The sequence below is a fragment of the Neofelis nebulosa genome, chromosome 13 (assembly GCF_028018385.1).
Source record: "Neofelis nebulosa isolate mNeoNeb1 chromosome 13, mNeoNeb1.pri, whole genome shotgun sequence".
Classification (NCBI taxonomy): domain Eukaryota; kingdom Metazoa; phylum Chordata; class Mammalia; order Carnivora; family Felidae; genus Neofelis; species Neofelis nebulosa.
The window spans coordinates 91,374,381-91,389,555 of record NC_080794.1 but is presented as its reverse complement, the minus strand read 5'-3'; the positions used below and the strand labels follow the sequence as shown (position 1 = coordinate 91,389,555).

At 61.5% G+C, this 15,175-nt stretch overlaps 1 protein-coding gene across 25 annotated transcripts in view; it reads right to left on the bottom strand.

Annotated features, from left to right (window-relative positions):
- JAKMIP3 (Janus kinase and microtubule interacting protein 3) overlaps window positions 1-15,175 on the bottom strand; it is a 115,717-nt gene that overhangs the window by 36,289 nt on the left and 64,253 nt on the right. For 7 of the 25 annotated variants that reach the window (XM_058698160.1, XM_058698166.1, XM_058698167.1 and 4 more), the window contains exons 4-13: window positions 13,939-14,154; window positions 12,405-12,524; window positions 11,709-11,855; window positions 10,740-10,871; window positions 8,236-8,271; window positions 7,387-7,446; window positions 5,501-5,632; window positions 4,477-4,605; window positions 2,622-2,705; window positions 969-1,031 (exon numbers count right to left, since the gene is read on the bottom strand). In XM_058698160.1, the coding sequence (XP_058554143.1) occupies window positions 969-1,031; window positions 2,622-2,705; window positions 4,477-4,605; window positions 5,501-5,632; window positions 7,387-7,446; window positions 8,236-8,271; window positions 10,740-10,871; window positions 11,709-11,855; window positions 12,405-12,524; window positions 13,939-14,154 (1,119 nt within the window). The remainder of the gene's footprint in view (window positions 1-968; window positions 1,032-2,621; window positions 2,706-4,476; window positions 4,606-5,500; window positions 5,633-7,386; window positions 7,447-8,235; window positions 8,272-10,739; window positions 10,872-11,708; window positions 11,856-12,404; window positions 12,525-13,938; window positions 14,155-15,175) is intronic. The other 18 variants (XM_058698164.1, XM_058698165.1, XM_058698173.1 and 15 more) reach the window with 9 other exon arrangements.

The window sequence follows — 15,175 nt, the reverse complement described above, 5'->3', positions numbered from 1 at the left end:
GGACGGGCCACAATGGCATCGTCACGTAGGCATGACGATGGCGGGGCTGCGGGAGCCAACTGTAAGCCCCGATAGCCTTCCTGCCTCCGAACATGCAGCTCCGGCTCCCACCCCGTTCCGAGCCACCTGCTACAGCACTCTGGGCCCTACCCACTGGGGACGGTCCCCAGCTGCCCAGGTGTCATCTGACGAACCATGTACAGTCCTCGGCCTGTAGTGCTGTGGGTCCCTCCCTGAACCGGCCCCAAGAACGGGCTGGATCAGAGGGGTGGTGACGTAGGCGGAGGTGCCCACGAACGGACCTCTCACGTCCAGGCACAAGGGGAAGCCAGGCAGCTCCTGGGAGGAGCTCAGGCCACTAACAGGCACTGGCCAGCTGTGCACCGTGTTTCCTGACCAGTCACATAACGTCTTCCAGCCAAAAAGCCCCAGTCTGGAGGCAGGGTGACAGGGACGACAGCATTTTGGAGCCTCCTGTTAGCCACAGCCAGGAGAGCCCATGGCCACGGCCACGGCCACAGCCACTGCCAGGGAAGCTTTGGTTACGTCACACGCCCTCACAGTTGCGCGGTGGTGACAGAAACTGAAGCCCAGCTCCCGGGGACCCTCAAAGGACCTCTTCCCGGAATACAGTGTCCTGGCTCAACAAGGCTTCTGAATGGGGTGACTCCAGTGGTTTTGAAAGGACAACTCTTCCACAGAGCCTGCCTGGCCCTCGCCAACCACAGAGCCCATCCGTGGGACAAAACAGGAGCCCAGACGCAGCTCTAGACGCACGGCTCACCGTCTCCAGGAGGTGGAGGGGGCGGCCTCCCGGGAGTGAGCCACCAGCAGGCCCGGCGAGGGGGCGGCCACGGAGGCTCTGCCGAGCGACCCCCCGCCCCCCCCACCCCCACCCAGCAGCGCTGGCCGCACACGCCCGGGAGCACAGGGGAGGCGGCCAGAGGGCCGGACGGCCACAGACATACCTTCTCCACGAGCTCTTGGTTCCTTCGATACAAAGCTTGCTTCTCTTCAATCCACTTCATGTCCTTGGACGCAGAATCAAATTGGAGAAACAGATTCGCCACAGGGTTAATCTCAAAGTCAGCATTTAAATCACAATTCAGCAGAACAGAGGATCCGACCAAAGGACTCAACACCCAGCTTCTGACATGACCACCCGGGACGGCTCATTCGCACAGCTAATGAACACCTCTGATTTCACCCTGTATCTCCTGGGAGGGGCCCGGACAGAGCAGACGGTGGGGGGGGGGGGGGGGCAGCCCCGCTTCAGGCGGACCCCTCGTGCCCCCACGTGGACAGCGCTCCCGGCCAGGCACCAGCGGCACGTGGTACCATGTGGACGTCACGGGTCCGGGGACCCTGACTGGAGCCGGCGGGAGCCAGGTTCCCTTGACGGGGTGGGAGGGGGGCGCCTGGTCCATCTCACTCTCGGACACTCAGACGGAGGCATTTGTGCAACAGCGAGAGACGTGTGTGGCCGCCCTGTGGACCCCGTTCCAGGGTCAGGCCCTGGGGGAAGCACAGGGTCTCCGGTGCACCCCCTGCCCCCTGCCCCAGCAGCGTTTCCAGTCAGGTGTCAGGAGGAAGGCCTATTGCCCCAGCTTCTTTCCAGCAAAGTCATCTTCGAAGCTTGAAAGATTCATCTCAGCAGATGAAAGGCAGCGTTGTCTTTTCTCCTTCTTCTTCTTCTCCTTCTCCTTCTTCTCCTTCTTCTTTTTCTTCTTCTTCTTCTTCCTCCCCCTCCTCCCCCTCCTCCCCTTCCTCCTGTCCCTCCCTCTCCTCCTCCTCCTCCTCCTCCTCCTCGTGTCCCAGATACCACCACTGCTCCTATCCGGCATGGCGTGGGGCCCAGGGATCTCACTCTCGAAGTCCAGGCAGGGTCCGTGAGGACTGTGCGCAGCTCAGCTCCAGAACGCCGTTCCTGCAGCCCAAGTGTGCCGTGGCCCCGGGCGGAGATGTGGTGGCCGTGGTGGGGCGCGAGCCAGTCTGGCGCTGAAGCCTGGCCTTGTGCTCAGGCAGGGGCGCTCACAGTGTGGCCCCGGTGTCATTCAGGCCCTCCTCTCGTCCAGCCGGCCGTCCACCCGGCAGTTAGCACGTCGAGGACCGCCGTGGGTCTGCACGGGGCTCGGTGCTGGGCCAGGCGCCTCCCAGGCAGACCCTCCCAGCCCTACGTGGACGTCGTCCAGCCGCACCGTGGCTCCACCTGGAGCTGTGTCATCCAGCAGGTCACAGGCCCGTGGCCAGGGCGGGAGGATGCCCTCCCGCAGGGTTCGAAGAGCCCCGAGGTGGGGAGGGAGTGAGTGACAACCTCCAGGGGCCTGAAATCCTGGCCCCGAGCTGGGGGAAAGACGGGGCCCACCCAGACCAAGCCCAGAGAGGCCACGCACTCTCGGCCGGGTGCGTGCCCGCCCCGTCAAGGCTGCTGTCTCCTTCCTCTGGATACAGATTCCTTCCAGTTTTCACATTTTTGATTGAGGTGTGAGTCTTTACTGCGCAGCCAATAACTTTCACCTGCACGTGCGCACACGGGCCGCCGCCCTCCCCAGGAGTCCGTGCCCCTCAGGCTCCCTCCGACCCCCTGGAGCCCCCCAGGGACCCGGGCTCCACACACCCACCTGTCCCTGCTCAGCCAGGGTCTGCTCGAGATCCTCTATCCGCGTCTGGGCCCTCTGCACCTCTGCTTGGAGCTGCTCACGGGTCTGTAGGACGGGAGGAGACATACATCCAACTTTCTCTAAAAGCCAGGACATACCCACAGGGACGGAGACTCTCGGCGACCTTCTGGCTTCTGCCTCCGCCACCTCTGCTACCGGAGAAGAGGCCGTTCTCCCCTTTGCAAGGAGTGCTCAGCACCGAGGGAAGAACTCTGAGGCTGGTTTGAAGCAGGCGACCTCACTTAGACCACAGGGACGGCCTGCAGACTGGCTCTGAGAGCGTGCTGGTGGAAGGAAGTCTGTTCACAGGATCGAACAGCTGATGGGCTGGGCCGGGCGCGGCCCAGGGGGGCTGGTTCCAGTCTCGAGGGCAACAGTGAGGACACTGGCAGGGCTTGGCCACCTGCCCAGCAGGGACCAGACGCCCTTCCCTTCCCTTCCCTTCCCTTCCCTTCCCGCACAGGCGCCCTCTGCCGGTCCTGGCTTCACCTGGATTCTGCTTGCTGACTTCACTCACTTTCTCCCCCCCGGGGCCCCCTGTGGAAGCCCACTCTCACTGCCCTGGTGCATGCAAGGCCCCCGAGGGTCCAAACTGCCCTCCTGGGAGTTCATGCGCACTCGTGAGGTCCAAGCTATAGGGCACTCCATTCTTCTGGTGCTCCTGCTCCCCGGGGAACAGCCTCCAGGGCAGATGAGGGCACAGGGTCAGGGGTCCCTCAGCTTGGGGAGGGCAGGGTATCCCCTGGCCGGGCCCTGGGTGCCTCTCCTCATGACATCGGTGGACCCAGGCTCTCCCTCCCCCGTCCCCTCCCCTGGCCTCTGCTCTCCATCCACAGAGATGAAAGTGAAGCTGGCCGGGGTCCTAGCTAGTCCCCACCCGATTCCCTGGAGGCCCAGGGGCTCTCCAGGCAGCCAGGACACATACGGTCTAGGGGAGGGGACCCCGCTGACACTGCGCCCTGGTTCGAAGACGTCCATGCTCAGCCGGCCAGCCAGAGTTGCAGAAATGGCTAAGTGGTGTTGTCCCGTGTGGCTGGGGACAGAGCTGGCCCCCAGGCCCCACAGCAGCAGGGCAGGAGACCCCTTCAGTCCACAGGGACGAAGCTTATCTCTCTATGCTGGGCATGCCCTCTGAGCCCTGGCAGAGCAGGCCACGCATCAGGCACGGGGGTAAAGAGGGTTTGGGGGAGGGCGGCAGGACACAGCCCCCCACCACGGCCTCCCCTGGCGGCCGGCAAGGGCACCTGCCTTTGGCAGATGGACCATGGGTACCTGGCCCAGGGTCCAGGGAAGCAGGGGCAGGAGGAGACACCACCTGTTCCCGGCTGGGCCTGCCTGGCGAGGCTCAGGGGAAAGGGGGGCACGGCATCTGAGCTCAGCGTTTACCGGACAAATAATCTTGGCTTGTTTCAAGAACCGAGCTGCGATGCCGGGCCTCCTCCGGCTCTGGGCCTCAGTTACGGGGAGGCCCCAGGAGCGCCACCAGCAGGTTGGCCAGGAAGCCGACTTTACCTTGTCCGCCAACTGCAGTGCCCAGAGGGACAAACCTGGCTCTCCGGGGGGGCCACTGCTCACACCTGTGCCCGGGGCTGCCCTGGGGTCCCACCCGCGGCCGGCCAACGGCCGGCGCCACTTCCCAAACACGGGCTCCCGACGGCCTCGGCGAGCATCGCCGGGCCCGACAATAACCGCGGGATGTGGGAGAGGACTTGGCCCAGAAGGCGAAGCGATGCCAGTGTCCCTGCCAAGGCCGGGGGTCAAGCGGGGAGGAGCCCCGGCGGGAGCCGGAACGTCGTGGAGTAGAAGTCAGTTAGACCTTAACTTCTCGCTCTGCGTCCAGCGTCCCTCCGACCTGCTCCTGCAGCAAGGCGTAGGCTCGCTGCAGGGCCTGGTACTCCATGGTCAGCTGCCGGAACCTCAGCTCCGTCTCCTCCTTGGCCACACCCTGGAGAGGTGCACGGAGACACGCTGTTACCCGGGGACCCGGGGAGGTGAGCCCGGAGCCCCCAGGGACAAAGGCCCAGCGGGCTGCACTGAGGCCAGGGTGAGCCTCAGGGGCCGGGAGCCCGGCCAGGGCCTCAGCTGGGGCCCCCCTGCAGGCCAGGTGAGCGCTGGGCCCGAGAAGGCGGTTCCTCCCCACCCCACCGCACAGCTCAGGCTCCCTTCCCACGGCCATCCCCAAATGTCTTCCGGCCGCAAGGACACCCGGTGCCCCTGGGAAAAGGCAGGGGCTGCGGCTGCCTTGGTGGGGCCCCAGCGGACCCCGAAGTGTTTGCTGCTCCAAGGAGAACACCCCGGTCTGCTGTGGGAGGGTGGCTGTGTCTGAGAGTGACCGGAGCCCGGCCCCTGCTCCTTATCCCCGGGGCCACTGGCAGCAGCTGGGCTACCATAGCTTAGGTCTCTACGTGGGTCGGTGGCCATGGGGCCACCTGCCCGGATCTGCCAGGGGAGGCCTGGCTCCTGGCCCGAGTGCCCCTGGACAGGTCCGTGGACCGCCTGCCACTACGTGTCCTTCAGCCACAGGGGCCGGGCGGGTCAGACCAAACCCAGCACGGGCTTCCTGCCACGTGAGGGGGCTCAGATGTCCGCCTGCGTATGAGGGCGGTTCCTTCCGGAAGGAGGATTGGGCAGGACAGGCTGGCTGGGCTTCTATCAAAGACAGGGCTGCTCCTCATTGTTTTGTTGCTTTGATGTACGTCTCGGCGTGGCCTGGACCCCAGGGCAGCCTGCGAGAGGGCAGGGGTGCAGGCAGCCAGGGAGAGGCACGTGGCCCTCCTTGCCAGGTCCCTGGACCCCCGGAGCCCCGCCCCGGCCCGTGCAGAGGCCCCGTGGGACGCTACCTCATCCAGGTCATCGTCGGGGGTGCACGGGGTCTGGTCCGTCCTGTCCGTTTGGTAAGAGACAGAGGAGCCATCAGATTCCAGGGAAGCCTCTTCGTCGTATCCAAAGAACGTCTCCACCACAACCGGCTTCTGACCAAGAGGGACCGGGTTAATCCACACACGGACCCATGTGCCCTCCCCACCCCATGTCCACTCTATCCAAGTCCCTCCTGTCAGTGTCCCCGGCGCTCTCCCAGATACAGGCCCAGACGGTCCCAGGAGCTCCCCGCGCCCTCCTTCTGCTGAGTCCCCAATGGGGCCCTTCACGGTCAGGCTCATGAGGGTCACCGGTCACTAAGGCTGGAGGGCGCTGTGGCCGATGCTCCCTGCCTTCACCATCCCGTCCTCGGCTGCTGAACCTGTCCTGCACGTTGAGGGCTCCTGGCCTTTATCCCAGTTGCCCGGATTCTCCCCACTCCTGCCTCACGGAAGCCCGGGGAGCAGGGGGGCCTGGCGGAGAGCAACAGGTCCACTCTTACCACTGCACTCCCGGGCTCCCAGGCCTCCAGAAAAATCTCTAAATACTCTGCCATAATCCCAAAGATAGAGACCCCCAAACCCTCTCCCTCCTCCCATGGGCCTTTCTGGGGGCCAGAGAAGCCAGCATTTGTGCCTAAGGAATATCTCACAGCCTGTGTGAGGAACGACCACTGAGCATTCAAAAGCCAAACGAGAAAACACTCATTTTGTAGAAAGCAGCGCACAAGTTACTTCCTTGAGGCTATCTCCTGAATCTCCTTTTTTAAAATTAATTAGTTAATTTATTTGTTTTTGAGACAGAGTGAGCACAAGTGAGGGAGGGGCAGAGAGAGAGAGCGAGACACAGACTCAGAAGCAGGTTCCAGGCTCTGAGCTGTCAGCACAGAGCCCAACATAGGGCTCGAACCCACAAGCTGTGAGATCATGACCTGAGCCAAAGTCGGACGCTTGACCCACTGAGCCCCCCAGGTGCCCCCTCTCCTGAATCTCCTCTAATAAAAAGCACACATTTATTGAAAAAGGTTGTGCTTCCAATTCCCTACGGGTGCAGGCATGCCTGGGAGGGACCTGTGTGGGGCCAGCAGACAGGTGCTGCAGCCTGCAGTGCTGGCTGGGGACCATGTGGTGACGAGGCAGGCCTGTGGACTCTAGCGCAAGAGGGAATTCTAACTCCGAGCTGGCAGAGGAAGGTCAGGGTCCAAGGCTAGCCCCTCCTCCTTGCCGTCAGAAAGCATATCTTCTCTGGGAAAGTTAAAAGCAACAAGGTAGGATTTCTAAATTTAAAATTATAATCATTGTATTGATTTGGGTTCATTTGGTTATTGTACAGTAATGATTTTTAAAAACAATTGGGGCGCCTGGGTGGCTCAGTCGGTTAAGTGTGTGTGTGACTCTTAATTTCGGCTCAGGTCAAGATCTCATGATTTGTCAGTTCAAGCCCAGCATCAGGCCCTGCACTGACAATGTGGAGCCTGCGTGGAATTCTCTCTCCCTCTCTCTCTGCCCCTCCTCTGCTTGTGCTCTCTCTCTCAAAATAAACAAACTTAAAAAAATAATAGAATTATTAGGGCACCTGCGTGACGCAACCTGATGAGCGTCTGACTCTGACTCTTGGTTTCTGCTCAGGTCCTGATCCCAGGGTCGTGGGATCGAGCCCCGCATTGGGTTCCACTGCTTAAGATCCTCTCTTCCTCCGCCCCTCCCCTGCTCGTGCACTCTTTCTCTCAAAACAAATAAATAAACATTAATAAAAAGGAAATAATAAAATTATCTTCTTTTCACCTCCAGAGAGAAACTCACTCCTGTTAAGTGGCTTTTAAAAACGCGCATTTTGTGTGTGCACACGTCAGTGCTGTCTCCTTTACCTTGGGGAGTTTCGCCATTTTCTTTCTTTGCTTTCGAAATCTTAAAAGCTTATCTCGCTCCTGCAAAAACCAGTGGAAGAGATTTTGTGAGTGGTTGAGCAGCTCAGTTAATGTTCCCGCGAGGTCATCCGAACGGACTTGCAGAGCGCTTTCTGGATGGGCACGCTGTATGCTCATGAACACACGGCCCTGCTCAGGGAGGACCATCACGCTGCAGGTGCTGATGCCCTGTGGCTTCCGCTTGGGCTGAAATGAGTGACGGCCCACGTTGGGGGAGCCCTCGCCCCACCCTGCTCAGGGTGCAAAGCCTCCTTCAGAGTGTGCGGGGGGGGGGGGGGGGGGTAGGGGGTAGGGGTAGGGGGCGGGCTCTGAGCAGCACGCACACCGGAACCAGAACCGGCAGGGATGGTGGCCCAGCCCTGCTCTGCACTGTCTGAGCAGGTATCTGGAAAATGGCAGCCCTGCACAGGTGGAGACGGATCCTGCAGAGACAAAAATCCCGTTTCTCCCCAGGGAGCTACACTGTGTTTCCGTGGCCCTGACCACGCGCCAGCCACACTTAGACTGCTGGACCACGCCGGCGGGGGAGAAACCCGTGGGGGTGCGGTGCCCCAGGGACGGCAAAGCTGGGTGCCGGCTCCCGCAGGCATCACCAAAGGCCATGTGGGGCACCTATCTGACCCTAATGGATGGGCTTCTCGGCCACTGCTGCAAAGCCTTTGGGCAGGTAGCAAGTGCTGTGTGGGCACAGCCACTTTTGTCTGGACTGGAAGGAGCCACCAGCACCAGGGGTCCCAGGGACAAGTGCCCTGGAAAATGGGCGTGGATGTAGGAGAGAGAATTACTTACCAGCACACTCTTCACGTAGCCGGCAGTTTCGAGGGTCTAGGGAGAGAACAGCATGTTAGAGAACTGGGGGCCCAGACCTGCTCCTGCGGGAGACCCCGAGCCTGCTGGCTGCCCCAATTCCCACTGCCTGGAGAGGGAGCATGTGACTTGGCCCTCGCGGTCCTTTCTCCCTCCCAAGCTGACCTCCAAAGGGCACCGTGAACCTGCAGAAGTGCCCAGGGGCCCTCAGCTCAGGGCTGAGGTCCTGTCACCTTCCTTTCAGAAACTGAAGTAATGTACAATTGTAATCGACCAAGATTTCTTCCTTTTCCTATATTCCCCCGTAGATTCTCATTATCGTGGGCATCGACGGTCACTGTGTGCTTGAATAAAGAGGTCAGCTCTCAGGCACGGCCAGAGGAGGCTGTGTTGGGGGGACGCCATCCTGCAGCCCGCAGTGGGCAACTTCCTGCTACTCTGGAAGCAACTTACGTTGCTTGGGGCAACTGGCCTTGGGGCGCCTGGATGGCTCAGTCCATGGAGCATGGGACTCTTGATCTCAAGGTCTTGAGTTCAAACCCCACGATTGGCATTGAGCTTACTAAAAAAACCAGGAACAAAAAAACAAAAAAAAAAAAAACAAAAAAAAAAAAAACAAGCCAGGCCAGATCAGCACTTCTGGGCCACAAGCCACACCAGCAAGAGACGATGCTGTCCCTTCGGATGCCCCTGGAGGTCACAGAATGACCAAGGCCACTTGCTCTGAACAGATCTGAATGGACCCCAACAAGAAGCAGAAGGCCCCCAAGCAGGGTAATTGGAGGGGGTCTGATGCAGGACTATTTGCAAAACTGTACTGGGGCTGTAGGGGCCACAGGGATAGGGCAGTGTAGCGGGCTGGATGGGCCCCCCTCCCCGGGAATGCCCAGAACCTGGCTCTGGACCTTATCTGGAATAGCGCCTTTGCAGGTGCGTTTGAGTCAGGGCTCTGGAGGTGAGACCATCCCGGATTAGGGTGGGCAGGTGTCCTCAGGAGAGAGGAGAACGGGAGGGACACAGAGAGCAGGCCCCGCGGAGACAGGCGGAGCTCAGAGAGAGGAGACATGGTGATGAACGGACCCCGCCCTGGCGCTCCCTGAAGCAGCGGGGCCCTGCCCGCACCTTGACTGGATTCTGGCCTTCAGACGGAGAAGCGTGCTAGCCCCCAGGTGTGCTGCTCTGTCCCGGGGTCCCAGGAGCTAACACTGCGGCACTGCTGCCTTTGAAACCTCGGGTCTAAAGCGAGGAGGGGACCACGCAGTTTTAGCGCTGGGGCCTGACAGCGGGGCCCCTAGGGAGGGCCGGGAGGACTCCCCTGCTGGGTTCCCCAATGCAAGGATCCAGTGGGAGGGGAGGGGCCGAGGGAGGGAGGAGGGGGAGGGGCCCAGGGAAAGAGGCGGGGCCTATGAGGACAGGGGCTGAGGGAGGAAGGAGGGGAGGGACCGAAAGGAGGAGGGGAAGGGTCGAGGAAAAGAGGAGAGGGGTTGAGGGAGGAAGGAAGGAAAGGGCGGAGGGAGAGAGGAGGGGCCTATGGAGGAAAGAGGGGAGGGACCGAAGGGAGGAGGAGGGCAGGGGCCGACGGAGGGAGGAGGAGAGGGACAGAGGGAAGGAGGAGGGGAGGGGCCCAGGGAAGGAGGAGAGGAGGTGCCCAGGAAAGAGGAGGGGCCGAGGGAGGGAGGGGAGGGGCCTAAGGAGAGAGGCGGGGTCTAGGGAGCCGGGAGCGGAGGGACCGGAGGGGGGAGGGGAGGGGCCGAGCGAGGAGATGGGGAGGGGCCCAGGGAAAGAGGCGGGGGCTAGGAGGACGGGAGGGGAGGGGCTGAGGGTGGAAGGAGGGGAGGGACCAAAGGGAGGAGGAGGGGAGGGGCCGAGGGAAGAAGGAAGGGAAGAGCCCAGGGAGAAAGGACGGGCCTAGGGAGACGGGAGGGAAGGGGCCGAGGAAGGGAGAAGAACCGAGGGAAGGAGGAGGGGAGGGACCGAGGGGAGGGGGAGGGGAGGAGCCCAGGGAGAGAGGAGGGGCCTAGGGAACGGAGGGATGTGATTGAGGGAGTAGAGGGGTGGGGCAGAGAGAAAAAGAAAGAGTGAAAGGGAGGGGCCAAGGGAGACGGGAGGGGTGGAGGGGAGGGGCTGATAAGCCGTAGGGGCGGGGCAGAGGGAGGGGAGGGGAGGGCAGGGTCGAGGGGAGGGGCTGGAGGAGGGAGAGGTGGGGCCGAAGAAGATGAGAAGGGTGGGGCCCAGGGACGAGGGAGTGGAAAGGGCTTAGAGGTTGGGGGGGGGGGGGGGGGAAGGGGCGGAGAGGGAAAGGACGAGAAGGGAGGGGATGAGGGGAGGGGCGGAGGGATAAGGGGAGGGGCGGAGGGATAAGGGAGGGACAGGACCCGAGGGAGATATGAGGGGGCGGGGCCGAGGGCGATGGGGAGGGCGGAGGCTGGAGGGCACAGGGGTGGCGCGGCGGGACGCGAGTGCCCCGCGGAGGGGACGCTGGGCACCTTAGAAAGCTCGTCTATGAGGTTCTGCTGCTCCACAATTTGAAGTTTCAAGAAGTCAACTTCTCTTTCGTCCTGACTTTGATCCAGGTCGTTTAAGGAGCTGGGTCTCCTTATGATCCCGGCTCTTTGTCTCTGCAAAGCCAAGCAGACCGCGGCGGTGGATGAGGGGGCGACCGGGCGACGGGGGAACGGGGTCTTCTTTGCCAGCGGGCACGCGCAGCCCGTCTGCTGGGGGACAGGGGCCCCTCTGCTCGGGCCTCGGGGCAGCGGGCTGCAGGGCCCTGGGGACACGCGCGGGGCGAGTCTGCACCCCAGGACGCGACGGCGTGGGCGGCCTGCCATCCCTCACCCGCCGCCTCTTCCCAGCTCAGCGCGGGAAGAAGGCATTTCTGCAGCCGGGTGCTGAGGACACCCCGCTCCCGAACGTCGTACTGAGTTAATTACTCTTTGGCTAAACTCTCGCCCGCGACCTCTGGGGCCTTTGGGACGGAAGGGACGCAGGAGACACCGGCTAACCATCCCACACTCCGTGGATGTGCAGGAGTGAGCCTCCCCCAACGCGGGGTCTGCGGGGTGCTGCTCGGCCGACTCCTTCCCCTCCACGCAGGCGTTCTGGGACTCTCCCCATCTGTGCCCGAGAGTTTTCAGAGTGAGAACAGGCGCAGTCCAAGGTCCTCGTGTTACACCCGGCAGCAGGCCTGGGGCTCGGGTGGGACTTGCTCAGTGACTCCCCTGCCCGGTTCCCCCCGGCGGGTGCCCAGGACCGCTCCCCAGCAGTGCTCGGACCCTCCTCTGGCAGCCAGCAGGCCTGGGCCGGGTCTTGGCCCCACAGCCTATGTGAGGCCCGAGGCCCGCGGGGATCTTGGTATCCAGCCTTGCTTGCTGTGAGCAGTGGGGGAGCTTGTCGCTAGCTGCTGGTGAGCTCTCGAGCAATCCCGCTGGCCTGACGGACCAGTCAGGGCCCCTTACCATTTCTATGTTCTCCTGCGTGACAAATTTTAGCTTGTTTTCCATCCGACGCAAAGTGTGGGACAGATCTTCATTCTTCCGAGTGAGACGCTTGTTTTTATCCAACAAGGGTTTGTATTGACTCTCAGCTTCTCTTAAGCGCTTTAACTGAAAGACACGACACGATTTTAAGTGTGACATGGGACCAACAGTCCCTGAACAGAGTCGGCAAACCGACCAGAATACGCTTTGGCCACAGTGGAGGGAAACAGTCCGGGGCCAAGGCTCTATTTTGCCAATTAGAGCTCTAGTAAACTCGCCCGCCCGTGACCCCTCGGGGCTCCCCGAGAAGCTCACCCTCAGACACAATCACCTGGAAATTTCAGGGCCTGTTAGGACTAATCGTGATGGCTCCACCTAGGGGTGAGGACCTCACTCATCCCAGTTGACACACAGGACTGAGGGTACTTTTGCTCAGTAATGAGAAGCCGGGATCAACCAACCAGTGCCTGAGGCCCGCATCTGCCCCGCCCCCCGGCCCCCCCCCCCCCCCCGGTTTTGTTCATAAAGCTTTATTGGAACAGCCAAGAGGCCTTACGCAAGCGCTGCCCTTGGAACTATCGCTCCTCCTCTCCAAAAGGAATTTTGGAAGTGGGCGCCCCCTGCCCCTCCCCCACACCGCAGCCATAGACGCGCAGGGCCAAGACCCCCACTCACCAGCTCATTCCTTTCTTCCGACAGCAAGGCATTTCGGTCCTCCAGCTTCCGAATGATCGCGCTCAGCTCTGCAATTTTAAGTTGGAAGCGCCGAGCGTCCTTTTCATCCAACTGCTGTTCCTAAAACAAAAATCACTGCAAATAACTGTCCACAGACACAGACGTGAAAACCTCCGCAATCCCAACACACCATGGAAAACAAAGCGGTTCCGCGTCACGAGCGCCCGTGACTCCAAATGGCGGGTGGGAGGGTGCGGACCGACCCCCGGGGCAGGTGACTGCTGGCTCTACCGCCGGGGGCACCGCAAGCCTCGCAATGGGGACAGAAGGAAAGAGCAGAAATGTCCAGGGGCGTGCAGAGGTGTAAGGCAGGCAAGGGCGTGCAAATGCAGGCACCACAGGCGTGGCTGCTCCTGGCCGCGCTGGGGGCTGCTGGCCACGGCTCAGGGGGGGTCCGCCCTGCGCCTGTTTCCCCCCCCACCCCCGCAATGTGACCTGAGCACAGGAAAAGAAGTTCAACTGAAGGCTTGCAAAGGGCGGTTTCCCAAGAAGTGTGCTCCCTCACACGGAGGTTCTAAAAGGTCACTTTTGAAACCTCTGGAACCTCATTCAAAAATCAGTGAAAACGTTTTGATCCAGTTTCAAAATCTCTCTGGAGTTGACTGCAATCTATCGAGTGCCAGAGCAGGATTTAATTCAGTTAAGCCATTTATAATAAGATTATAAAAAATCATTTTCTATTCTTGAAATGTCGCTGTCCTCGGGCTGGCTCAGCTCAAACATTTTGTCCTCGGAGCAAACAAATGCATGTCTAGGAAGGACTGAGGAAGGGTTCCTCATTCAGCAGGTGCAGGAGAGGCTAGGGAGCAGGCCCAGCAGGACCCGCATTGAGGGTCCATGGAATTTAGATTCCCCACCCCCCCATCCCAGATTTCCCAGAACCACTCCAGAGGGCTCTGAATGAGGAGCAGTGATGACGAATGAATGATGTCACGGCCCTGCGGCTGCTGGCTGCCCCCACGCTGTCACAGCAGGCCGAAGAGGAGCAGAAAGGTGGCATGGTCACACAAAAAGCGGGTGAGGGGTGACTGGTGGGGATGTGGGCGAGTAAGGAGCCAGGAGCCCGTGCGCTCGGAGATGGCCTCATCCCGCTAGCCCGGGGCCGGAACCAGCACCAGCAAGCAAGGGCCCTGAGCCACTGGGGGATCCCGGCAACTGCAGGTGGGCTCCAGCTGGAAGCCTGAAGCCTTGGGAGTCCACGGGAGGGTGATCAAGTGACGGCCAGTGCTGTGTCACGTTAGCAAGGAAGGAAGTCTGTTTGCCCTCCCAGCCAAGCCAGAGAAGCCGAAGGGTCCGGGGTCTGGCTGGTGGGCTGCAGATATGGTCAGTCCCCGGGGCAGGAGGTTCTGGTTCTGGACTCTGGACCTAGGCTCTCAACTCCCTGGGGAGCTGCCAGAGCAGGGCCACATAGCTACGTGCAGCGGTGTCTGTCTGTGACTCTGGATCACCAGGCAAAGCGTGGGGAGGTGCTTACAGGGCTTCCTGAGTGGTCTGAGGCGTCTCCTGCACCGCCTGCGTAAGGAAGTTCCCGCCTGGGGCTGCCCAGGTGCCGATCAGCCTCTTTGACCTGGGACAGCTGCTCATCTAAAGCCTCTTTTTGGAGCTGCAGTCTCTGAGCATGCCCGGCTTGAACCCCTAACTCTCTCTCCAGCACGAAGACTGCTCTGTCTTTAAATTTTATCTCCTCCATCTACAAGGAGAACAGAACACAATCACACAGGCAGGCAGAGTACAGATCTGCAGTTACCATAGAAACAGATGGAGCAGAGCTACGAACAAGCATCGGGAGGGTCCCCACGGCAGCAGCCCCGCCAGCGTCTCCCGGCTCTGAGACCGGAAGGAAGCAAAGCGGGTAGCCCTGGACCGAGAGCCCCACCGCTCAGGCCGCAGCGGGACTCCACCGTCCCGGGCGGGGCTCTGCTCTGCTGGGTCAGTCCGAGCTCGTGCAACTGACACACACTCCTTCCCAGACTCCGTGCAGCCCTCCCAGCCTCCCTGTGCAGCCCTCCCAGCCTCCCTGTGCTCTGGCAGGACCACCCTCCTGGGTGCTGGCCTGCGGGGGCTCCTAGGCAGCACCGGGGGCTGGCATTGTCTGGCAGGTCCACAAGGCCCCCTCCAGCTCCGTGTTGGGCATGGCAGGGGGATTCCCCGGGTTCCCTGAACCCCATCAGTAGGGGTTGTGAGCAGCAAGGTCCGTCTGCACACAGGCAGGCTGTGGACACGAGAAGCAGAGCTCCTGGCTGCCTCTTTCCTCCCCTCTCTGAGGGGCACTTGGCCCAGAAGGGGCTGGAGCCCACACGCTTATCCTGCCTCCAGCCTCTCCTTGCTCCGAGGCGTGGACGGAAGCCCAGCTGCTGCCCCACTGTCTGCGGGCAAAGCTGCATTTGTAATTAATCTTGCTTTGAACCAAAGCTTGGAGGAGAGGGGTCTCTGGACAAGTAGGTTCCAGCCTGGAGAACAGGAGCCTCTGATCTGGCCAGGCCTCCACGTGCCCTCGGGCTCCCGGCTGTGAGGGGCCCGCAGCCCTCCCCACTGTCGCTAGAGCGCTCAGCCCCCCGCAGCAGCCACCTGCCCCCGAGGCCCTCGTCCGGGCTGCCAAAGGGCGGGAGGCGGGACAGACCCCACTGCTACCCATTCTTCAGACCCAGTTTAAAACATATTTTCAAAACAGAATAGGATAGGACCCCTCGATGCTTCACTTGCTGTTTTAG